At 35.8% G+C, this 25,573-nt stretch overlaps 2 protein-coding genes across 3 annotated transcripts in view; one reads left to right on the forward strand and one right to left on the reverse strand.

Moving 5' to 3' along the window:
• Window positions 1-17,707, reverse strand: part of LOC142986142 (uncharacterized) — a 30,742-nt gene extending 13,035 nt beyond the window's left edge. Inside the window, exons 1-5 of one of the 2 annotated variants that reach the window (XM_076134426.1) lie at window positions 17,162-17,707; window positions 9,475-9,648; window positions 5,395-5,579; window positions 857-964; window positions 87-160 (exon numbers count right to left, since the gene is read on the reverse strand). In XM_076134426.1, the coding sequence (XP_075990541.1) occupies window positions 87-160; window positions 857-964; window positions 5,395-5,579; window positions 9,475-9,648; window positions 17,162-17,347 (727 nt within the window). In that variant the 5' untranslated portion in view covers window positions 17,348-17,707. The remainder of the gene's footprint in view (window positions 1-86; window positions 161-856; window positions 965-5,394; window positions 5,580-9,474; window positions 9,649-17,161) is intronic. The other variant, XM_076134427.1, reaches the window with a different exon arrangement.
• A 760-nt stretch (window positions 17,708-18,467) lies between these two features.
• Window positions 18,468-21,248, forward strand: frc (UDP-sugar transporter UST74c fringe connection). The gene has a single exon (XM_076134835.1). The coding sequence runs from the start codon at window positions 18,695-18,697 to the stop codon at window positions 19,685-19,687; it is 993 nt and encodes a 330-aa protein (XP_075990950.1). The 5' UTR covers window positions 18,468-18,694; the 3' UTR covers window positions 19,688-21,248.
• The last annotated feature ends 4,325 nt before the right edge of the window (window positions 21,249-25,573 follow it).

The raw sequence follows: 25,573 nt of genomic DNA on the forward strand, positions 1-25,573 counted from the left end.
GTGAATGTATTTTCATGCACCCCTACCCATCTTCGCGTACAACAAGATTGATGTTATAAGTAAAAAAGTAGTTTAATGATACATACCGGATTCCTTGGCCGAGTCCGGCAGCACCAAGACGCTATGAAACAGATCGTTGTCGAAGTCGATCAGCGGCTCTCTGAAATGTACACAAATACAACATAATACTACTTTTGTAATATAATTAAACTATCAGTGATGTCTTGGAACAAAAGTCAGGTGCATAGTACTCGTAACCGGTGGTCCTGTATGACAAAATGTATGTATGTGAATGAACCATAGGAAGTTTGTAAGGATCGTACTAAGTGGAGTTCTCTGGTATTGCCTATCCCTGCGAGAAGGAGGCATGATTGTTTGTATGTATAAGAGACTATTTAGACTAATATTGTAGCAGAGTACGACCTTTTACACAAAGATATGTATTCGTTTTGAACCAAACCATCGTTCTTAAAGTCAGGTGTGTATTTGACGCGGAAATACTTTAGTTTTCCAACTCCCTGATATATTAGTTTTCATCCTCAAATTATGAAGAAATGACCAAATGGAATAACTGTTGAAACCTTGACTTTCTTTTTTGAATCTTGTGGTAGATTCAGTCATTGTAGCGACTGACACTGACTCAACATTTGACCTAGATGAATAAATGGTTTGATGTTGATTTTTTGAAATATAAATAAATTAAAAAGAGTAGCCTGGAGTTTTTTGCCAGCTCTTCTCATTGGCCCTACCTTCCGAACTGGCGGTAAATTTACTCTCTGTATCATTGATTATCATAAGTTGAGTAATTGAGAGTAATTTGACCTAAATGAATGAATGATTTGATTTTGATACGTACCCATCGTAAGCATACTCAGAGTTCTCGGGATGCGTGGGGCTGTCCTTGATCGGGCGCGGCTTCTTCTTCACCACGTGGCTGTTCTTGTTCGGAGTGTTCTTCAACAACCTGACATACATCACATACATTACATATTATACTAAATACACTGAGAAGTAATAGTCGAATGGTGATAGCATTCGCCAAGCAAGCGGTCAAGGGTGCCAACCCAAAGTTACAGACGAATGTCCTTTCGAAGATGTGTGAATTATAAATCAAGGCGCTTATAGGATTCCGGGACGAGAATTGGAAAAAGTAAATAAAACCTAACGTTATTGTCAAATAGAAACTAATTGTCGTTTATTTTAAGGCATTCAAGCCATAATAACTTTACTAGTAGGACCTTTTATAAAAATCTATTAAATAGTTTATCAGTTGTAAGAAAACTACTATCTCTTGAGCTTTACGTAAGCATATTCCAGAAAATGTACTAAAATATTCTGTACTAGCTGACCCGTGCGGCTCCGCTCGCGTGAATTTCGTACTGTTGCTTATTCGTTTGAGCACGCGAATTGCGAAGCACTCGAATACTCGATACACCTACACATAAAAGTGTTAACAACTCTTTTGTCATCTAATGGTTATTTAGGAAAGGGACCCGAAAGGCACACAATGTGACACAGGCTCAGGCAGGCCTGATTTCCTGTGGTTACCTTCTTTTCCGCTCTCGTCTGTATCCGTAGCAGTTTACAGTGTAAAATATAATACCTTATAATAGACTGACCATTGCTTACCCGTCTGGATTCAGAATATTATTATAGGTCCTATCTGCGCCGGAGCTCTTCAGACGCGTAATAATGTATACTTGCGATGATACGTCCGAAACCGCGTAACCCGTAATTATTTTTTATACTTATATCATCCGTTGTTTATTTTTTAAAACTTACCACATAGTCTGTTTCATAGCTATCCAATTTATTTCCTTAATGCAACCAATTAATTTGGTTATTAAATAAATATTATGTGATTCGATTAACAACGCCATCTGTCAGTTGCGGCGAACAACGACAACAAACGAAATTACTCGGTTTGCCATCTAGGATATCCCGATCGCACCGGACCCACGTAAACCAACATTTTTGTGTATAATATATCATACAACATTTATGTTTAAAAATCTTATAAATGTATAGCATGTTTCAAAGGTATTTTTTTACAATAAAGCCATCAAAATAAATTAATTAGAAAAAACATGCTTTGTTGCGGTTTATAACGCCATCTATTGGTTGGTGCGAACAACAGGTATCGATACGGCAGGCGCCGCGTTAACTATGCGAATGTTGTGAAATGGATTGTAACGCCATCTATGGTCTCTATAGGGAAACGCAGGTTCAAACGATTTCTACGTATTTTTTTCAATTTTCTAAAAATCTTTGAAATTTTATGCTATAAAAAGTATCCTAGAAATTGCTCCACTACTTATTCTATGCATATACCAAATTTCAGTGCATTCTATCCGGTAGTTTTTACGTGATAGCGACACATACAGACGGAGGACAGACAGACAGACAGACAGACAGACAGACAGACAGACAGACAGAAAAGAAAATTATAAATTGCAGATTCGGTATCAGTATCCGTTACTAAACATCCCCCATTGGTTTTTTTTTAAATAAATTCAATGTACAGAATTGACCTCTCTACAGATTTATTATAAGTATAGATTTATTTTTCCCACCCAGGTCTTGCCTATTAAATTTTCAGTCTATTAAAAATTGCAGGCCAGGTCGTTGGCACTTCCCGCGTATATTACTTTAAGCTGCTACCGACTAATCTTATCACCAAGAATCTAATAACAGCTTGATCGTCTAGGAAATTTTATACGAAAATTCGATTTCATCACTTGCGGAGACTTCACTAAATATTACTAAATAAGGGATGCAGCGACATTTAAAATATGATTAAAAATACTCTCGAAGAAAGGCTTGTCTCACCTTCTCAAGTGTTTGCTCTCAAACTCAATATTAAATAAGTGCAAACATTTTTTTAATTTCCGTAGAATGTTAGATTTTTTTTCAAGTTACACCACCAACACTCTAAGTCATTGGTAAATCTCAAGGAAACTTATGTAACAGACAATATTCTTTGCGGGGTTTGAGCCCACTGTTCTTAAAGTTTGCAACTTTCAACAAAAAAATATCTAGAACTATCAAAGGCATTCGAAAATCTTCACATGATTTAAAAACATCTCCACATTTTATGCTATCAAAAACATGCGATAACTGAATAAAGGAAACACTCTTCTTTCAAATCATTTTTCAGAAAACCCTTGCAAAAGGAATGAATCCCGTATTCCGAGGACCTACAAAGAGACGCAGACAGGCTGGAAACAATTGTTTGAATCACACAAAGCAATCTTTCCAACCGGTAACTGTGCATAGCTATATGTATCGCGAAGTGTCCTGTGCACCACTCGACAATGCGTCAAAAATCATCCATACAAACATATCGATCAATTACATCCCGAACATAATAAATCAACACATCGCCAAAGCCAGACGGTACGAAACCGCCAGACGGACGCAATCAATTATCCCGCTATAAGCCCGAATAATTCGCGTATTGTACTCGCGTCCAATTAGCATGAACAGTTATTATACGTAGCATTGCAATATCAGTGCACGAGTGCGCCCTTCAGACGAGATGCGAGGTAACCACTAATTGGGTGGCGCATCCCCATAACCCCCCTATCACCTAGGCAACGCCCCCGTCTATCACCTAGGCAACCAGCTCAATAATTGGACGAAGGGGTGCACCTCGTTACATTTGACTACGCGAGGGGAAATGTACTCGGATATCAATTCAATATTGGATATGATAAATGTATTTGTAGATGTGCCGATGTGTGGTCGTCTGGCTGAGGGCGCTGCGCTTTGTACTCCGAGCTATTTGAAAATTGATCAATCCGATACCATAGGTAATGGACAAAGGACTGCGATGTACAAACCGAATTGTTGACGAGCATTCAATATTGGCAGATGGTGCAGTTGCAGTTCGGTATTTCAATATTGGGATTTAGTTAACGGCAGTGTTTTTCGATCGGCAGACAGACTCTGTTATGGTTTAGGTTATTTTTACCTCCTGTATCAAAAAATAATTTGGGAAATATTACGAAGAAACAATCTATTTTAAGCCATAACTCTCTTCGTCTCCTCCCAGACTGGGAGAGATTAGGAACATATCCACCAAAAATACCTAAAGTGTATATTTCGTGTGGGTCTCGAACCCATCTAAAGCTATTCTTTCTTAGTGATAGGTAGATAGAAAAGACCTTTAGTTAAATGAAATTGTGTGTTCAATATCAAATTGTATTCATCAGTTAACAAGAGGAGAGGATGGAACGTATTTGTCGTGGACAATGAAGAGTGTAAGGTTGTCACGTAACGGGCGCGGGGACGTCTTTGTGACCAGGGTTAGACCAACCAGCCTGAATATCTAGATTTTTAGCTCTCAGTGCCGAAAATATCATAGACACTGGAGAGATTAGGGAAGTTTTTGATAATGAAAAGTTAACCCTTCCAAGATTATTCTATAACTTGATTTCATACTATAACAAATCATAAGTTATGGAGAAGTTGCCTTAGACATCCATTATAGGTAGCATTGTATTAGAGAAGGATCCTAGCATTTTTACATTATTCGAGATCGATTTGAGCCCTTGTGTTAATACTTCAACAAGGCGACCACTACCGATTCAGAAGACTATCCCCGTTTCTAAATTTTTGTGGCTATTAGTCTCTTGTAAATATTCCTCATCGGCCTAAATTTAAATTTTATACTACTGTGTTGTAGTGACCTAATATCTCAGAAATTTTCCACGACAGCTGCACATCCCGACACCCCTTAAAAGCTATAAATATCTGTTCGACACCTCTCCTTGTCGTGTGGTCATAACGTTGCAATTTTCCAATTTAGCGGCGTGATAAACCGTCTGGATGAACTAGACCTTCATATGACAATCACAGACAAATTGCTTTAGAAATATCACGGCTCAACCGGCACGGTGTCGCACGCAAGAAAGTTTTGATAAGACTGCATTACTTATGGCTGAATACTAAAACGATGTTTAGTTTTGACACACTTAAGTCTCGCGTTGTTAATGCTATTTTGGCGTGATTTGTAGCGGTAGAAATAATGTTGAGTATTACTTAAAATAGTCATCTAAATTGAGTTCATAGATGGAAGCTTCTGAGCGTTTCGCGTATCTACAGAAAGAGAGAGATTTATTCCTAAATTTGGTAAAGATAAAGAAATACTAAATGAGGATATTTTTTCATCTTAAGCTATATTTGCGTAATAAAGGGGGGTTTAATACGCCATTTTTCCCTTGACGGACCACGTGGTGAAAGCTATTACAATTAAAGTCAACTACAGAAAAATCTGCCCAAGACGAAACAATTCATATTAAAACCAGTCCTAACATTAAATCATCAAGTCATTGGAGCTCGGTGACAGTCAACAGCATATTCTCCATCAGGACCTATCTGAAAGTGTCTCACCTCTTTAGAGGGCTCCTAGTAGCTTCCTCCTTGACGGTGACGGTGTCGGGCTGCTCCGGCGGCGGCTCGGAGGAGGTGGTGTCCTCGACCGCCGGCGACCACTCCGGCACGGCGTCCGCGGGCTCTCCGGGGGGCAGCATTGCCTTCGGTGGCTCCTCCGGGATGGTTGACGGAGATTCGCTGCGCTGTTTGACAAAATACATACGTTAGTATTCTATTGTATTAAAGGGCAGTTGGCGTAGTTGCGCTCACCGATCGGTAAACGGTCTTTGGGTTAAGCAACCTCTAGCGCGGTCAGTTCATAGATGGGTGACCGAATAGTGGATTTTGATTTGATTTGAACTAGACGTCTCCGTGCTTCGGAGGGCACGTAAAAAGTGGGTCCCGGTTGCTGTCAATGATAACAGTCGTTAAGCTACGTCAAAGGCCTTCGGGCGGCTTGAACAACTTTGACACTAGGTTGACCACTAAGGCACTAACCATACGATAAGAATAAGAATAGGGCACTGAAAGCATTCATCTCACAAGTTAACGAGGGTTCAAACTTAATAATAATGCTTATAAAAGTTATGTAAGTATTTTAAATCATTGTCTATTAACATAATATACAGACAGCGTTACTGCAACTACAACTTAAAAGATCCCATCTTAAAGAATGTTACTCGATATATCGCTTCGAGTAAAACTCACGGCTTAAAGAGTGATAACTAGATTTTTCAAAATGAACAGTTTTATCGAACGAACTGTCATGTCATACGTGCAACCCGTATAAGGGTTCGATTTCCGGAGGAGGCAAATTGTGTTTGGGGATTTTTCGGCACGGATTTTTCGATTATTAGTTCGGATATTGCCCGGTAAATGATGTGATGTGTTCATAAAGTAGGAAATGACTTTCAATTGACTTTAGATAGCCAGATGTATATAGATGAATCTACCCCTTTCTTATTATATACGCAGTAATTAAATAAGTACTATTTTATGTGTTACTTTTCAAGTCGGCATAAGTTGGTAGACAGAAATTTAAACCATGGACCCGCGACTTCGGCTCCGTGAAAAGATTTCCCAGGGTGTAATTGTGATCGAATAAAAACATCCATTGAAACACACAAACTTTCGCATTTATAATATCAGTAGAGATAATGTATAGCGGGAATCGAACCCACCACACCACACAAGGACACTATTCAGCCGAACAATGTTTCCTCTAACGTGACTCTCTGATGAGAAGTTCAGACTTTGTGGTCAGCAATCACATACACCATTCGGATGAAAAGATTTCCCGGAGTAAAAAAAATCCTATATGTAAAAAACCCAGGTTTATCCATCTACCAAATTTCATCAAAATCCGTTGAGTAGTTTTTGCATGAGCGAATTACAAACATATCCTCGCAAAGTTTAGCATATCTTATAACATAAGTAGGATATACCAAAAAATATATATTTAACTGAATCAATGGACGTAAACGAAAACCAGTTTGTTAAGTAACTAACAGTAAACAAAATATCCACATTTAGTTGTTCTCGAACAATCTAACTGTAAGTTAAGGCGCGGCTTGAACGTGACCGGCGGAATCACACCAGTTTTAAATGTAATTTAATTATTTTTTCTAGTGCCTATTTATGCTAATCAAGTGCTAAGATTGCCTAGTATTTGTCGGTCGTGAGTTCGTTTCCCATGACAAGCATTTATTTTGGAAATTGTTTTTTTTTTGTACTGTGGCGCGGTCGGTACTGCAAACGACTAGTGACAACTGATTATTATGAGGTCTTCGGTTTGATTTCCGAGTCGGACAGTATCATGAGGTTTTGAATTCGGTTACCGGTTCGGACTACTGTTGGTATTTTCAAATTTATATTAGAATAGTTATTATGGATTTTTACGTGTTATTAAAAAATGTTTCCAGTCAATCGGTTAGGTATATTCTATTTTTTGTTTTTATTAATATATTTTGTATGAAACTATAATTATAGGTCGCTCCTTGACCTTTTCTTTCAAAGTAACAATTCAACTTCATTTTTATTTATTTTTATATCGCAAGAATTTCGCTATATGTGGAATACCAATATACTAAACCACACAACCTCACTTGTTATAAAAAATATTTCATTAATCGAACCCAAGACACCTAGAGCCGTGTTATAGGCGGGGCGACTTCCGTAAGATTGCGTCATGATGGGTGTCGTCCAAATTATAAATAAAAAACCTACGTTTTTTTTTTATGGACTTTGGACCTCAAGTCATAAAAATGTCAAATATTTCTTTCTCATAGTCCAAAGTATAGAAAGAGTTATGACTAACTGTACCTGTGACTGCTTTTGCATATCGTAAAATAAATTTGCCTGTGTTGGATCAAGGGTCATTTACTATTATCAAGATCGGTACAGAGGTTTAGCCGCAAAAGTATAACAGATAGACAGACTTTCGCATTTTTTATTAGTATGTATGAACACAAATGATATACAGCCATACAAATTACATTAACTTTTTATTATTACCTAGATTTTGCCATCATTAATGTGAAGGATCGAACCCACAACGCTTGTATAGACAGTAGCTGTTCAACCACTGCGAAATCGCGACTAACTTGTTTCTAATTTGACCAAAATTGATCCATTACACCCGGCGTAAAACATTTACGGTAGCCAATAAAAACATTTAGCGTTTGGGATTTGAACTCACCAGTGAAAACGTTACAAGTTTGGGAATTGAACCCTCGACATACATCGTACATTTGACATTAGGGACTTGAGGCTACAACCCTCGTATATTGTACGATAACATTAAACGCGAGATTCATTCGTCTCGCATTCAAAAGAAATAAGTCACATTTTGTGAATACAAAAAACATATAATACCAAAATCGATAAAAATATTATATTTTTGCGAAATAGGAACCTTTCCTGTCTTAAATGCCGCAAGTCTAATCATACTCATCTCGCAAAACACACAAAATTGCTCGAGATCATTCCTTACAAGACTTAAGCGGGATTCAAAGAAGCTTGGCCAAAAGCTTTCCACTCATACTGATTATACAGACGTTAGTTGAACCCCTTGCAAAGTACAAAAATACGCGGAAAACCAACCAAAAGTTAAGTTTCTGATACAGGAAAAAACGCGAAGATTCTAAGTCATATTTTTAGTCTATTTAAATAAATATTACACCTGGAAGCCCAGAACAAATTGAATAAAAACCAAATTGAGTTGGGAAATTTATCCCGTCCTGAGAAAAATTTACACCTAATGCAACCCAATAAATCTAGATGCAGCAGTTCAGTACTGAATTAAATCGAGCTGGGAAATTTCCCACCATGGGAAACTAAGTTATGTCATTTAAGTCGGTGTGACATACGCGGCTGAAAATTAATTTACTGCCCGTTCGGACCGAGCCAAGTTATAACCTAATTATGCATACATTCAGAACCAAATCTGACACGTACAAGAGAGTTACCAGGATCGAATATACCCAGTAAAATTAAGTCCAACATAGTTAGAAGAAAGACTGATTTTAGTTAGACTCGTCGAAACTTAAGTCTCCTTTTAAACGTGGTGAAAACTTGCCTATTATGTACTCAAAATGTCCTTAGCAGAAAGTAATTTTTTACCTTATTTTTCAGGTAAAAAGGTTGCACAAAGAGGCTTAGCTGCAAGTCTCTCCAGGCTGAACTTTCCCAGCGGAGATCGGCTTATGTTAAATGCATTGTGTCGTTGTTTTTCATTGTCCTACTTAGCTAATTGTTCCCTGATGCTCGGGTTTGAACCGAACTCCGTACTCCGTAATGCAACGTTATTTTACAACAAAATGAGGCTTAAGAGAAAACGAAATCTCTTTTTGGTCGATTTCCAGCAATGCCGCAGCTACAAAAAAAATTAAAAACGGCTCCATCCTTCTAATTAGTTTTCCTTCCCTTCTGTTTCTGTAATCAACTCATTTCTAGCCAGACAAATATTTTGAAGAGCGACTTCAAAAATATTGCTATTAAAAAAAAAAGCAGCAGACGTCCACATTCAACAGTGTATTAAACAGGCGCAGATTTCAGTGTTGCTGTAAAACAAAAAAGTAGTAATGCTAGTGGTCGTACCTCTCGTCCGCCGGTGAGACCCTTGACCTGGAGTAGTTCAGCGGTGTGCAAGAAACCGGAGAGCTCCTGTCTTCTGACGTGGACCTCCCCGCGGTACATAAACTGCAACAGCTGACGAAGCTCCTGATGCGCGACGTCCTTCAGAATCACGATCGGGTGTTCACATGGGTTCATCTGCGGACAAAAAATATCATTAGAATATATTCAAATAACCTTATTATCAAGTTGTAACGCGCCTCCCATCAAAGTGTTCAAGGGTTCGAACCCAAGACAGCACTCCAATAACTTTTCGAAGTGAAGGAAAGCCGCAAGATGACTTTCATGCCTAATTATTTCTAAATCAGTTCTTGAAAGTCCCCAACCCGCATAATAATATGATCATGGACTCAAGCCCTTAGGCTCACATCCTTTTGAAAGGAGATCCCTGCCCAGCAGTACAGTAGCCGCTTAAAATTACTCAAAGTCAGGTCTAACAAAGGAAAATATTGGAAATTAATAATCAGTACAACAAAGAGTTATAAGTTTCAAAAAGTGCCGCGAAACTACAATTAATGAGTAAAACTTTAACTTTAAATCACAGACTGAAGCTGTTTGATTATTTTGCTTCAATACTGAGTTTAAAATTGCCCACTAATTAAATATAATGTTAATGATAAGTGGACTTACAAAATCCACATGTACACCGAATGATATCTGGCTGCAGAATGATGGCGTCGGGCTGCGCATCGGCTCTTTTATAGTCATCGCATCTCAAACCACCCCCACCCGCCCTCAGCACCACGGACCCCCAGGTAAATGGAGACGGCGGTCGTCATGGATACGCATAGGGAGGGCACCAGACACATAGCCAAATGTCGAGACGCATTGTGTACTAGGTGCACTCATATACCCGTTAATGTACATAGGACCCGGCTCGGATAAATTACGAGATATTAAATTTTATATTAAAGAACTGAATTTCATTTTAAAGGAGCTATGTTGTCTGGGATGATTTTTTGTACGGATTGAAGGTGAGATTGAATTCAAAAGGTGAGAGCAGGTATCTTATTAGAAAACATGAAAGACGGCTGACAGAGATAATTGTCATACGACACAGGTAAACTGAAGTAACTTTTCTTCAGTATCTTAAACTACAAAAGCTAGGACCTCGATTGAAGACTTATTGGTCAGAACTTACCACCGAAAGGGTTATAGGTAATCAAGGTGGAGGTTTTTCAACAACCACGAAAAATGTCTTTAGGTATCTAACATATATTTACAAATGCATGTTTCCTTTTATTATTCTGTCAATGATTTTAGCCAACAAGAAAAAACTAAGTCTAGACTAGAGTTACTACCTACTAATCGCATTTTTTTTTATAGGAAAAGACTACTACACTTGAGCCAGCTACATTGGCGTAGCGACCACTTCAACCGCCGAAGCACCATCGATAGCCTTACTATCTTGTCAACTTCAAACAAAAGTTTTTAAACTATGCCAAGAGTTTCAAGGCTACGGAACTTTAAAGTACTTTTTCTTTACAAACAGCCAGTTTCTTGATAAAAAAAAATACATTCAAAATTTTCGAACAAAATTGAATGCCAATTGGATATTTTATACTTTTTTTGAAGAAACTGGCCGAAAGACATCAATGGTGAAGGTAGGATATCGAAGTGTTCCAGGATATGAACAAAGTACAAAGCACTTTCCTGAACGACTTTTTAATAAAACTTCATGTTGCAAATTATTATGAACTTGTAACTAGTTACTGGTTTTCTGTCGAGAAGTTTATAATTTATTCATTAGTTCAGTGTTTGGTGTAAATAGCGTCTCATTTTACTTTAAATACTATGTATAATCGACTGACTTAATTAATTCGGTGTTTTTAAGGCTTTCAAGCTAGGTTTTTAATTAAATAGTCGTTTGTTGTATTTTTAAGATTTTTAAAGACTTACACTCAATGTTATTATCACTACTAAAAGTGAGTATACTGCATTTAACTTGATGTACAAAACAATATTTAAAAGCCTTGCTTAGTCCAGAAAACTGAGTGAAAGCAATACAAAGTGTGGAAGGTTATCAAAAGCTTTTAAAAAGTCTAGCCAAAAGATTGCCTTTGTTAAATATTGAATGTTCACAGGCTTACTAAGTGCTTCTAAAATTACTTTTCATAACAACATCAAATATTTACTAGTTCTATTCAAAGAAAACATCTTAAAAAGCTTTAAACTATTTATAAGTAAAGGTATTTTATTGTTATTTCAGCAAACTATAATTAAATATCCTTCAGACTAACACTTGCTGAAAAATAAAAGCAAACATTTTCTAAGAAATTGTTTCTGCACGACACTTAACTAAAAATACTATTTTCCTAGAAATATAATTCCAATTAGAAATTGTAGTTGGTATTTCACACTTCTAAGAACACTATTCTCTGAGTTTTCTACATGATAGAAATAGAAAATATGAAATTATATTTATCAAAATATCATTTCTATTCTCAGACAATAATATTTACTGGTTCTATCGACGCGTCAGTAATTAGTAAAAAAACAATGAAAAAGTTCGAAATCAAAATAATTGGATTGATCTGAACCAAAAACAAAGATTTTTACTTAAGGTAAGCACACACTGGTTGAGATTTGGCAAAAGTTTAGTTAACATTCGATTTAATCTCAAAAATGATTGCTACACTAAGCTTAGTTCTGGCCTGGGTTCTGGTTAAATTGCCTGCCTAAATTGCACTACCTATCTGTGGCATTTCCTTAGATCACAAGTTTTCCTTTATCACAATCACAAGTTTACGATTTAGCTTTCACCAATCATCTTTTGTATTTAATTCAATGAAATTCTACCAACATTTCGTCGCAAAATAGTTTGTTTGTAATATCTATTGTTAATTTTAACAATTTGATGTGTTTTTTATGTTTAGTCGTTAAAATAGATCTGTGTTTGATTTCAAATACGCCCTAGCTTACTGTTTGGTCTGACCTTACGCCCCAATGTATATAAACCTTAAAACTGTTTATTTTGACTTGCTTATACTCAGTGGTATTTTGTCTGGGGTGAAGAAAATAAAAGCAGCCCTAATGATTGTGTATTGAGTTACCTGTGGGCCGTAAGACGCCCTTGTCTCACCTTCAATCTAGAAAAATACCGGCACACCAGACTTTGTTTGGATTTTCAGAAGTAAACAACTAATTTGGATATTTTTGTTTGTTAAATAAGTAGACGGCTTCAAATAAATAGTCTGACAATGGAAATTTTACGGCAAATTTATTTTTAACAGTGAAGAAAAAATCTGGATGAAACCTTGCATAGGTATCTCAAAGTTGTTTAACGCATCTCTTGAGATCATATAAAGTCCCCAACTCGAACTTGGATATCGTGGCGGACTCAATGCCTAACACCTCCCTGGTCGGGAGACCCTTGCCCAGCTGTGAGAGTCTCAGGTTATGAAAAAAATATTTTTAAAGCAATCAGTTTGGAACAGTAACTTTAAAAATGCCTACAAATGAAACTTAAAGAATTGGTTGCAGTGTGTTTTAACCTTTTTCGAAAAAAGAGTGGTATTATAAGTTTGGCTGCTATATTATTTTGACTGTCAGCAGTTTTTTACTTGTAAAAAAGTTTTTATATGATGGTTTGAAGGCATGTTTAGTAATAAATGTAAGTGACTGAGTTTCATGAAAAGGTACTGAATTTCTCACACCATGGGATCTCTGAACATTTTAGAATGTAATAATAAACATGATAATTGAAATATTAATATTTTGGATGCATAACAGTTCTAGGGCCATACTAATAATAGCAAAATTGAATAATAATAGTGAGTCAGTCCATATTTAAGAGTTTTTTTATTTAAATGGACTTTGTAATAAAAAAAATAAAGTAAAATACTATGTTTAGGGGTGCCTTGGAGTTCTCTTTCTTGCAGAAGAGGGAAGTGTGAGTATTTCTGATATTTAAATTTGTAAAGGTTTTCTTAACATTTGTACAAAATTGCAATTCTATGTGTCTGTAATGACCGGGCTAACATCTTATCTTAAGATAATATTTGAGATAAGTCTCTAACATTGTCAAATAATTCAGACTGTACATTTAAATCAAGGCCATGCTTTTCAAATACAGTATGACATCAGAACTAGAAATAGTATATTTATCGTAAAAAAAAAATAACATAAAAAAATATACAGATAGTTATTTCCAGACATTAACCTGATGATGTTTCTACTCATATTTGAAACAGTCCAACTCCCAACTAGTCCTAACTCAAGATCAATAGGGCCTATTTCCATATACTGGGCACATCACCAAGCTCCAAACTACTATTGTGAATAATCTAATATAGGTAAACTACGTCAACCAAACGTCGAACCCAAGACCTGATCAGCAGTCCGCAACACTACTGACCGACCACGCCAAAGTGGCAGTCATATAAATAAATAAAAAAAAATTTTTTTAAGCAAAGAAATATTGTGAAGATCAGACCATGTGGCAATCTCTGGTCTCTGCCTACCCCCTGTGAGAGAAAAACGTGATTTTATGAATGTAAATAAACTACCACACACACACATACACACAAAAAACTTGAACATGAATGTTTAAAGGGAGACATGACTAATACAATCATGTTTATAAAACATGTACCAAATTACAACAGGCCATAGACAATACTCTATTTGTTCTAAGAATGAGAACATACAAGTACTTGCTCAAACATAGATAATACAAATCTATGTATAAGTACTTACAAAATGGTTCATATCAGAATTATCAGAGTACAGTAATTGTTTTCTAAGATATATTGAAACACATTGTGAATTAAACAATGTATGTCATTTCTTTACATTTTCCTTATGTTTAAATAATCTGAGTCAGTGGAACATATTCATTTCAGGAAAGACTTATTGACGAAATAAAAAAAAACTACAAAACAGCAATGTACCTAAAGAATTTTATCAAAATCTTTAACACAAAAAAGAATGTTGAACAAGAAAACTTCAATGTGGTTTATAAACCATATCAAACATAACTTAATCTCAAACTATTCCACTACAGATTAAAAGTCATTAATACTGTAAACTATTTCAGTATTAATATTTTTGTTCAATTATTCCCATCATAAAATCTTATCAACAAACCATTTGCTTTAAAAACTGTAAACTAGAACTCAAATGTATCTAATACAATAACATGATACAAGACTATACTCCTAAAATAAAACACACAATGAACATTCAGTCACCACTACAAGCGTGCCAAACATCCCTACAGAGGAAATAATCCATATAACAGTTTATTAATATAGAGTTATCATAAGGGAGGCTAGGGGTCAGACTCACCCCTACATAATAATATTACATATCTATTTAACAGACACCAGACACACCTGTCCTTTTCTAAAATGAGATGAAATGTTGAAAATCAATAAGGCATGGTGTTTTCGGACCCACTTATGCAAAACAAGAACCATCACACATCAGGGGGTTATCACATATCTCAGCTGACAACTATTTGAAAGCCAATTTGCTGTACATTATTTTCTATCTTAGGTTATTGTGATTAACATGTTATGTTAAAGCAGCAATGTACTGAATAGTGTCTATCAATTTGTTGTATACAAGTTGTCAACTGAGATTATGTTATATGCATTGTTAGTTTCAAGAAAACAAGACTCTGTGCAAATGACAGTGTTGAAACTGTGTTTATCAGTAGATTCACCATTTTTTTTCTGATCAGATACAATGCATATTTTGTACAACTAACTGCATGTTTGGTTCAATGGTTAACGTCGTCACCTCGCCGCAATAACCGCACCGCGTATGGTAGGTTCGAATCGCAAATAGGACAAAATTTGTGTGAGGAACATCAGTATCTGTTTTGAGCCTAGTTTTTCTGCATGTTTTTAGAAGTATAGAAGTTTGTTTATCAGTTGTTTGGCAACAAGCTCTGCTTGATTTGGAATCAAATGATTGTGTGTGAATTGTCCAATGACATTTATTATTTTAACTATTGAACTTTCTAATACTTTGTAATTCATTTATTGTTAATTGAAACACTAGTGTTAAACTTGATATTTTGTTGTATATTGATTTATTAGAATGCTGTGATCTCCTGTAATTGAGAAAGCACATAACTTTAAATGTAATGCTGAGTTGAATATGCCTTTCTTGTTGGAGATCCATACTAAATAAATTATTTAAATCAATGACTTTAAATGTGTGTTGGTTCCTGTATGCATAAGCAGGTCCATTTGGGACGAGGAATATACGGTAACAAGTCTGGATGTATTTATGTAGTATGCACAGGGTGGTGCGTTCATGACTCAAAATGATATGGGATGTTTCATATGAATATTGGTAATTTGTTTTAAAGTTGGTTGCCAACAAATATTGATATGTTTTTTCCAAACAGTTGTTACTGTTCTATTTGTACATTGTGTCCAACTTTTTCATGTTTGTAATAGTCTCCATGACACAAGAGAAATTCTCAGTGAGATAGTTATCTTTTTAAAGAGAAAAAGAATAGTATAATTGAGTTTTTCTTTGACCCTAGATATTGTTTAAAGTTCTGACTTTGTTATTTTAGTACAGGTAATTGTGTTTTCATTAGACTGTAGAGTTAATAATTCTGTCTTTGTTTAATTTGTTATGTTAGTCTTAAGAGTGAGTAAGAAAGTGTTTTTCACTCATGTTATATCATTACTCAATTGATTGAAGTCTGAACAATAGAAATTGTAATAACAAGTTCTATTATAACAATATTATAACACAAGTTTATTTCACATGTGCTTCAAAGTATTCTCAAAGTACCCTCATAAAAAAAAGTTGTAGGAATTTGGTAACCTTTTCTTTATCACTTAGAAATCTTTGCTCCTTGCTTATCCCAATGGGATAAAAGCCATGCTTCAAGTATGTATGTACTTCATTGCAAGAGAACAATATAATGGTAGGAATACAAATCTTGTTAGTGACATAGTACTTGGAATCATGAACATGTGATACTATATGAAACCTTTGTTTGTTTTATACAAGTAATCACTGTTATTGTGCACATTGATGCACTAAAAGCAAGAAAAGAACAGTAAATTATAAGAAGTATTAAGATTTTTCTTATAAGTGTATGGTCAGCGAAGAAAAGGATCCAAATTCAATGGCAAAGGCATGAGAAACAATGTTCCATGTGCACTTTTAAGTGGAGATTACATATTTAGAACAAAAACATGTGAAACTAGCTCAAATACAGCATTTACAAACAATAATAACAACAACAATTATTGTTTTTCCATAAAAAGTTAATATGGAAAAACAATATTTTGATAATGATACAAGCATGCCTCAAAATCATAGATAAACCTAACATATCAAGTTAAACTTTTAAAACCATTGAGATAATAAACAATCTTTATACTATGTTGTGAGTAGAGTAGAGTTCATCAAAATCAATATTTCATTGTGTAGGGATGATGGTACTGTACAACACCAGTACATGGTATATGAGAATAGGGGGTTTCCATGGCAACCAACAGGCTAGACTCCCTTGCCAACCTATTTACCTATACTTTGCTATGCTGTACATATCCAAACAATGCTCAATGTGTACAAACAATGTTGCGAGCTAGCACAAAGACGAAATATCATGTTATAACATTATGAAAGCACAAAAAACAATTTCGCTAGAAGCATAATAATGTTTGAGTCATACCTTGAACAACTCCTTGAAGTAAGGACTGCATACTGACAGGATCAGCTTGTGAGCGTGCACGTACTGTCCTCCGGCCGCCAGAGTCACGTCCACTAAGTCTTCGCCCTCCAACAACGCGTGAAAAGATTGTGACAAATTCGAATGGAAATCATTCCATCGAAGCGAGAACTGTTCCGACATCGCCATGCCGCTGTGGAACCCCAGCTAACACGATAAAATATCACCAGACGCCCACCTAACACAGCCTGTAACACTTTCAGAACAGCTACGCGTCCCAACAGTAATACATAACTGAAAACTCGGACGCCAATTATTGCCTACGTATACTATTCGGGTAGGAACCTTCTATTCCTCTAACATTATTTACAACGCATCACTACGACGTTACCCGCAATTATTTATAAAAAACAAACAATATTGACTGACATGGCAATACAATGGAATAATAATCAAAATGTCGCTTGGTTTGGTTTGCTACACGGATTCTTCACAATGCACCGTTCATTGTCCGACAAACAACATTATGTCAGAATGTATGAAAAAAACTGAAAATGTGCGAAAATGTTGATGAGATCTAATAAAATAAAATATTGCGAAACGTTGTTTTATTAATTAATTATTTAGATTTTATTTGTGTATTTTATTTTATTTGTAAATTATTTGGAAATTGTAATTTGTTTAAACCATAGACAACTTTTTTTTTGTTCCAAGCATTGTTGTAATGCAGAGTAAAACTCTTTCGTTATCTGTATTGTTATGCTAATTAGGCTTTTGCAACGTCGTCACTTGTTGAATTTATAACTTTATTTTCAATCCAATATTATAGATTAAGCAACATTTAAAAATAGAAGTTTATTTTTAGAAGTACTATCAAAGTTCAGATTTAAATAAAATAGCAAAAGTTGAACATTTTTACTAAAACACCAATTATTATTTTATTATTAGGTAATTTTGGTAATGTTGGTAATTATACTTTGTAAATGGTGTTCACATTCTTGTCATCATTCAACATGATAAAATGTTTACTCGTGTAGTTAATCATGTTCTAACGAACAGACCAACATTATTACTCAGGTTAGTAATACATTTCGAATCATATAGGCTGTTTGATATAGTTTTATAAAGTTATACCTACATATAATATTATGGTTGTAGATAATAATAGGACTCGAAATTATATGGACCATTAGCAAATATTTTTTTCAAAATTTAAATCGGATTTTAACATTATACTATGATTTTATGTGTTAGTTTGTAGACGGCCTAATGTCAATCTCAATGTCATGTCAAGTCGTTGATCTGTCATCAGTCGATATTATGCACGGCTCGGCATGCGGTGTAATCAAGGTTTTATTTCTTTTATTTACATTTTAATGAAAGGATCATTGAATCGACCATGAAAGTGTGATGTGCGTGAACGAACACCCATAATATGTTAAACGTCGTGACCGGCCGCGAGGTTTTATGACGCGTTCGTTAATCGATCATGTTAGTTTAGCTCATCGTTAGTTTAATTACATACGTGGTAGCACGATGTCTTCTCTGAGCGTGCAGGAGCAGGCGGAAGCCGCCGATCGGGCGCAGCTCATCAAGAAAATACTAAGCGCCGCGTTCTATGCGCTGGCTTCGTTCATGATCACTGTGGTGAATAAAACTGTACTCACGACTTACGCGTTCCCTTCGTACCAAGTGCTCGGCCTGGGTCAGATGGTGGCGACGATCACAGTGTTGTGGATCGGGCGGTTCATTAAACTGGTGAAGTTCCCGTCACTGGACAGCGGAGTGGCGCGCCGCATCTGGCCGCTGCCGGTCATCTACCTCGGCAACATGGCCACTGGCCTCGGAGGCACCAAGGAGCTCAGTCTACCGATGTTCACCGCCCTGCGACGCTTCAGCATACTCATGACGATGCTCGGAGAGAGGTTCGTGTTGGGAGTGAGAGCATCCTGGTCAGTGCAAGCCAGCGTATACGCGATGGTCGCCGGCGCACTCCTCGCGGCTGTCAACGACGTCTCGTTCTCGTGGTCAGGGTACACACTAGTGCTGCTCAATGATGGCTTCACAGCTGCCAATGGTGTGTACATGAAGAAGAAACTGGACTCCAAAGAGCTTGGTAAATATGGCCTGATGTTTTACAATGCCTTGTTTATGATACTGCCGGCGACAATAATTGCTTGGGGCACAGGAGACTTACACCGCTCAGCCGAATACCAGCACTGGGGTGACTCACTATTCCTTGCACAGTTCTTCATGTCGTGTGTAATGGGCTTTGTGCTATCATACAGTGTGATGGTGTGCACTCAGTACAACAGTGCTCTCACTACTACCATTATTGGCTGTCTGAAGAACATTCTGGTGACATACCTGGGGATGGTCATAGGTGGTGACTATGTCTTCTCATGGTTGAACTTTGTGGGCTTGAACATCAGTGTGTTGGCCAGCCTGTTGTACACATATGTAACATTCAAGCGCAAGCCCGCTGCTATCTACACTCTGGTGGAGAACCCTAAAGTGGACACCGTATAGCATTCCCGCAGAAGGAGACCGACTCAGTGCTCTACGTATTTAGTATAGTATTGAAGATGGTGCCAAAGATGACTGTTACAGTGAGTAGAAGTAAATAAATGTTTTAACTCGTACAGACCACAGGGTGGCAGTGTTGCCGTCACAAGTAGCCGCACACTCCACACTTGAAACTACTTGTATCTCTATTAGCATTAGGATCTTAGTCCCTATTTATTGTATTGTTTGTGCTATGACATCTCAGTGTATTTATGTATTTGATGTTTAGTCTGTAAGGCTTTGTGGCTGTTGAAACAGTGGTCTATATGAGTTGACACAATATAATTCTTATTATTTTGAATATTCCTAATTTTGGTATCCTATTTTTGTGTAAAAAATTATTATGAATACAATTGTTTCTATAATATAAGCATAGTAATTTAGCTATTATATTCCTGTGAAGAATTCTAGCATTTTAATCTATTGATAATGAAAATAATAATATAATTGGACCAAGGTATTCCTGTCCGTAGAATTTTAATTAATCTGAACAATATGATCTAAAATTGTATACAAGCAATACTTGTATGGTGCTATCGTGGCTATGAGTATCCACTGCGGTGATCTCATGGCTGTTCAAGCAATTTTGGCCTTTGTTATCACTGCCACTGCAAATTTACGCAATTGCACATGCATAAGTATCGCTTTAATGGTGATATGTGGTAAAGGAGCAAAGCTGTGATTTTTATCCTTTTTGTAGTGTTTATACACAGCCTTTAATTAAATGACATTGTGTGTTATGTATGTACATAATACGATTGGTTTTAACATTTTGACTTACTAATTATAAATTTACATCAAATAATTATACATATTATAAATTGTTAAGCGATTATATTTGTGAGCTTCTGAACTTGTTCGTAATAAGTAATTTATGTGCACCTTTTTATTCCCACTCCTGTATTAAAAAAGTGAGAAATTCTATATTTCTTTGATAGCATGATGGCAGAGAATATACAACAATAAATAATAAATGTAGGTTAGTGGTACAATAGTTTAATGTTTTTAATTAAAGTGACGATACTTAATTGAACCCTATTATTGCCCGGGGATTCAAAGTAATTATTTTAATTGTCACTAGAACAGTTATTTTTGCAATTATTTTTTTATTTCAATTGATAATTTTATGTGATATATTTTCCCTGTGGGTTTCTGCTGAAAATATTATTGGTTAGAATAACATGTATATAATTGATAATATTTTGAGTGGTTGTGTAGTCTCTTATTTATTATATTATGTATTATATAATTTATAATATGAATGAAGAAGTGATCATTTGCCAATACTATTTATTTTCAATTAAGAATACATACTTCAGCCTTCTGAGATTAATATTTTTTTACATTTTGATTTATGGTGTGTGTGTGTGTGTGTGTGCGTGCGAATGAGTGTGAGTGAGAGATGTGTGTGTCAGTGTGTGTGTTAGAAATCTAATGTGATTAATGCTTTTTATTTTATATCCCAGATCTAATTATGTAAATATGTATTATACACTGTCATACAATAAATACTGCATAAAATGTGTTTGAGAAGTTTTATTTATTTTCTAATACCTTACTTATATGCTTATAAATGGGTTGAGTGGTTCGACAATGACAAAAAAATTGAACTTGTGTTTCAGACACCTGAAAGTAAAGTTTTGTATGTAAGATAAGACGTAGTTACATTAGTGAACTACTCACACTAGTGACGTAACAAGTTGATATTTATGGAACAATAAGATATGTGTTCGTTTTCTGAGACTACATGTTCCCGCCATACTTGAAATTTGCATTGTAGACTGATAAAAATAAAGCAGTTTGTATCCACGCTAGCCTACAGATCGTTCACAGTCTTGCGCAATTAATTATGAGAGCGAACAGTCAAAACTATGGTCTTATCAGTAGCTAGTCAAAACAAACTACCTGACCACGGCTAACCTTGGTTTATTTGTCATAGTGGTAACAATGAACGTTTAACTGCAGTTTACTGAGCGTTTTACTGCGGCAGTTACGATGATTGCATAGGGGCTAGTCCAGTTGCACTTGGTCAGTAAACGATTAGTTGTAGTACGCGGCCTTGGGCACGATTTCATACGTTCTTATATAAAATCACGTAATTTTCCCTTAAGGCGGAAGTTTAAGAACGCAACTTGCAACGATTTCTGAAAACGTCCCTTGCTACATTCGTATCTATACATCTTGTCTTACAGGTGCTGATAATATATCCCCCTCTACATGTTAAGACTGGGCTGTAAGACCAATGTGCAGAGGGACCATGAGGACAAGTACCGTGGTATCTAATTTCAATCTAAGTCAGAGTTATTATAGATTAAGATAAGTATAATATTGAGAACACACAACTGATAAGCATAATACATGTACCTATATAATAGTCTAGCCTTTCTTCCAACTATGTTGCCAACTTCCAGACCCACCAGATGCAGCTGAATACAAGTATTTAACATGGAGGGACTGTCTATCGGACCTCCACAACCCAGTTACCTGAGTTGTAATACGATAAGACTTGTTTTCTGAACTTCAAGCTTCTGAATATTGGTAACGACTGTTAAAGATCTTTGAAAATATCAGCACAACTTTACGTGCCTTCTGAAACGTGAAGGAACTCGACATGTATAATATGGTCACACCCATCCATAGACCAACCTCGTAACATCGGCAAGCGTAGCTTAACCTAAGAGACTGATCCGTGCGGCTGTTGTAACTGAGCCATACAGATACATACATACTTATTACTTACTCATATTACTTATTTCTAACCGCATTATATTAATTCAAGTACTTAGATGAAGTAACTTGTAATTGTTGATAACAGTGGACCAAACGTCCAAGTCAACTGACAATCAATGCGTTTACGCCACCCCATCATCAATTCGCACGTAACCCCTTTCAATAATAGTTTTACCTACTCAATAATCTGGTCACTCGACTCTCTTACTTTACTAAACAAGGAAAATCACACAGTATATAAAGTATGATGAGTCACGTATATATTTTTAAGATAAGTATATAGTATGTATTAGTATGGTATTTATGACTTCCGTTAGTCCTATTAGTGTATTGAATGTGTAAGACAAGCCATAAGCAAGGAGTGTAGTTAAATCAAAGTCAGATATTATGCTTTTTTTCATAAACTTTTTACAAGTATTTGAAATCGTCATAGTACTCATAGTATTTTAAATTTACCACCGTTTCGGAAAAGATTTTTGTCAAAATCAAAATTAAAATATTTCTTCATATTCAGAGCCTAGTGAAGTAAGTACCTTCAGGTTAAATACGGGTCTATGTTAAATTAAAAAGCTGAAGGAAAATGTAGGTATTAAATGGCACTAAGTACGAATTTATCCGTCATGTCGACTTTCCAGGAAAAAAGATTCTTGTTACATACATCTCTTGCGTCATCTGAAACACAATCTTAAGGATATTTACGGCACAAGAATAACTATCGGATAACCTATCCGATAGATAAATGGCAGTAAAATAAATGTATAATAAGAAACCTGACAATGTACCTTTTGATAAAATCTAACAGATACTTATTTAACATTGTTGAAACCTGCTACAAAACATCTTATTCTTAGCAGAGAATTTGAGTCCAAGATAATTTCTAACTAAAAATAAAGCAAGACTGCGCCCCACAATTATTTAAAGGTTTTAATGCAGCACTAAGCTTCCTAAAGATATGTTTTTGGAACTCTTTAATAATTTGAATACTATTATTATCTCGATTTAGGAGGAGGTCGTGACCTCTCTGACCTTGTTGAGTTTTTAATAACAACATCTGACATCGTTGCATCTTTAAAAATATCCAGTATTCCATTTAATTGTAGTTAAAATCATAACCTATTTGCAGGACGTAAGCCTATCCACTATTTTGTGTCGCGGGTCTATAAATCTTAAAAACAATTGTAGCCCAGTTAATAATAATTAATAATGTTAATTAACGTAGGTACTTCAACACGTATAAATGCCAAAATAACTTTGCAAATAGCAGGTTCAGTTGTAATTTGGCAAAACAATAGCTTCAACAATAAGAAAATACTTTTCAAAGAACTCTTTATTTATGGTAATCCAAATACATGTAATGGTAACGTGTTAACAGGAAAACAGCATCTTAGTAGGTATAGCCCAACAACTTAGTAGAGAGCTCGATTCGCGACTAGTGGCGATATTATATGCGGCCTTATACACCTGACCATGGCTTCGCCAATATAGCTATCAAATACAAGTAAGTAGTTGGTAATTTTTAAAACTTAAATTTAACACATTAATGTCCCACTGCTGGGCAAGGGTCTCCTTCTGAATTGAGGAGGGTATTAGGCCTTGAGTCCACCACGCTGGCCAAGTACGTGTTGGGGACTTTGCATACCTATAAGAACTGTTCTAAAGAACTCTCAGGCATCACCATGTTTTCCTTCAATTAGTAATTTTAATCTGTATAAATCGTGCACGACAAGACTCTACTAAGTCGTCGGTAATAAAAACCAAATGTTTTCTATTCAAAACAGATTGCAAACATGATTTTTAGCGTCGATTCATGATATTGTTATCGTAATAAGTACTTTAGTTTTAGAACCGTGTACGAAACGTTCATAGCTCAACTAATGGCCGCGATAAGATAGTAAAGTACTTTGTTGGGTTTAATAGCCAGTTACAGCGCTAATTGAAATATTACAGTACAATATTTTATCTGCAGAATGCACACGTGATGATCCTAAAATGACAGAAGAAATGACCGAAAATGTAATATTTACTGGCGTACTAATAAACGTTGTGTAAGCTCTGATTAGTTGGCCAAATAAATATCATTGGACAACTCACACACGGTCATCTGATTGCAAACTATGCAGCATTTGTACTTTGGTAGCTAAATGTCTGACAAACATACTTATATACTTCTAAATCCATACTTTTATAGATACGTTACCAAGCAGGCAAATACTCGTGCTCATCTCAGAAATATATTTGGGATTCAAACACACGCGGGGCTACGGTAATTGCGGCAAGGTGACCACGTTAACCACTGCGCCAAACGTGCAGTTAACCTTGTTAATATGTTGATCTAATTAGTAAATAATGTTATCCTGTGAGGTATAATGAGAATGTAACTAAAATATTGTGTAGCCAATTAGCCATATCATGGATTTTACTTTGCTAATTATGGTTTTTGGACTAGAGATCGATTGAGCGCCAAGGTTATTTAAGCCGCTCAAGCTTTTGAGTCGACTGAACTAGCACTTTTCTCAATTACTAGACTCCTTTTTCCCAGCAAGCAATTTGAACCGTACCTATATGAGGTTCTACCAAAATTTTAAAATTGTCACTAACATAACATAACTCTTAAATTTCGACCACGGAAATAAGCAACGGGAACTTTCTGAACACGATTTTGTAATGATTTCCCGGGGTAAAAAAGTATCATAATGACTATTAAGTTTAGTACACAGACGTGAACGAAATTTTATTAAAATCCGATTAGTAGTTTTTTCGTGAAAGCGACACAAACCAATCAAAATCAATTCTCACAGAATTCACATAGGTATGAGCTGGAAATCATACTCAGATACTAACTACAATAGCTCCAATTACACATATGGTTACAAAGTTACATGTCAACAACGCTAGCTCGAGCCTACTACACTTTGTTCCTACGTCAGAACACATCAAAAGAACGTCCTGCTAAAACCACATATTATTTCACAAAAATGCGCATGAAATGTCCACCAGCTATGTAATTGCTACCAAATTACTACTTGTCAACTGCGCTTCGTATTTGATAACAACATACTTGAATATGTAACTTAATGCTGTGGGACAGAGCTCAGATTTTATTGTCGTGGGAACTCGAGT

Source organism: Anticarsia gemmatalis, chromosome Z (assembly GCF_050436995.1).
Source record: "Anticarsia gemmatalis isolate Benzon Research Colony breed Stoneville strain chromosome Z, ilAntGemm2 primary, whole genome shotgun sequence".
NCBI classification, from domain to species: domain Eukaryota; kingdom Metazoa; phylum Arthropoda; class Insecta; order Lepidoptera; family Erebidae; genus Anticarsia; species Anticarsia gemmatalis.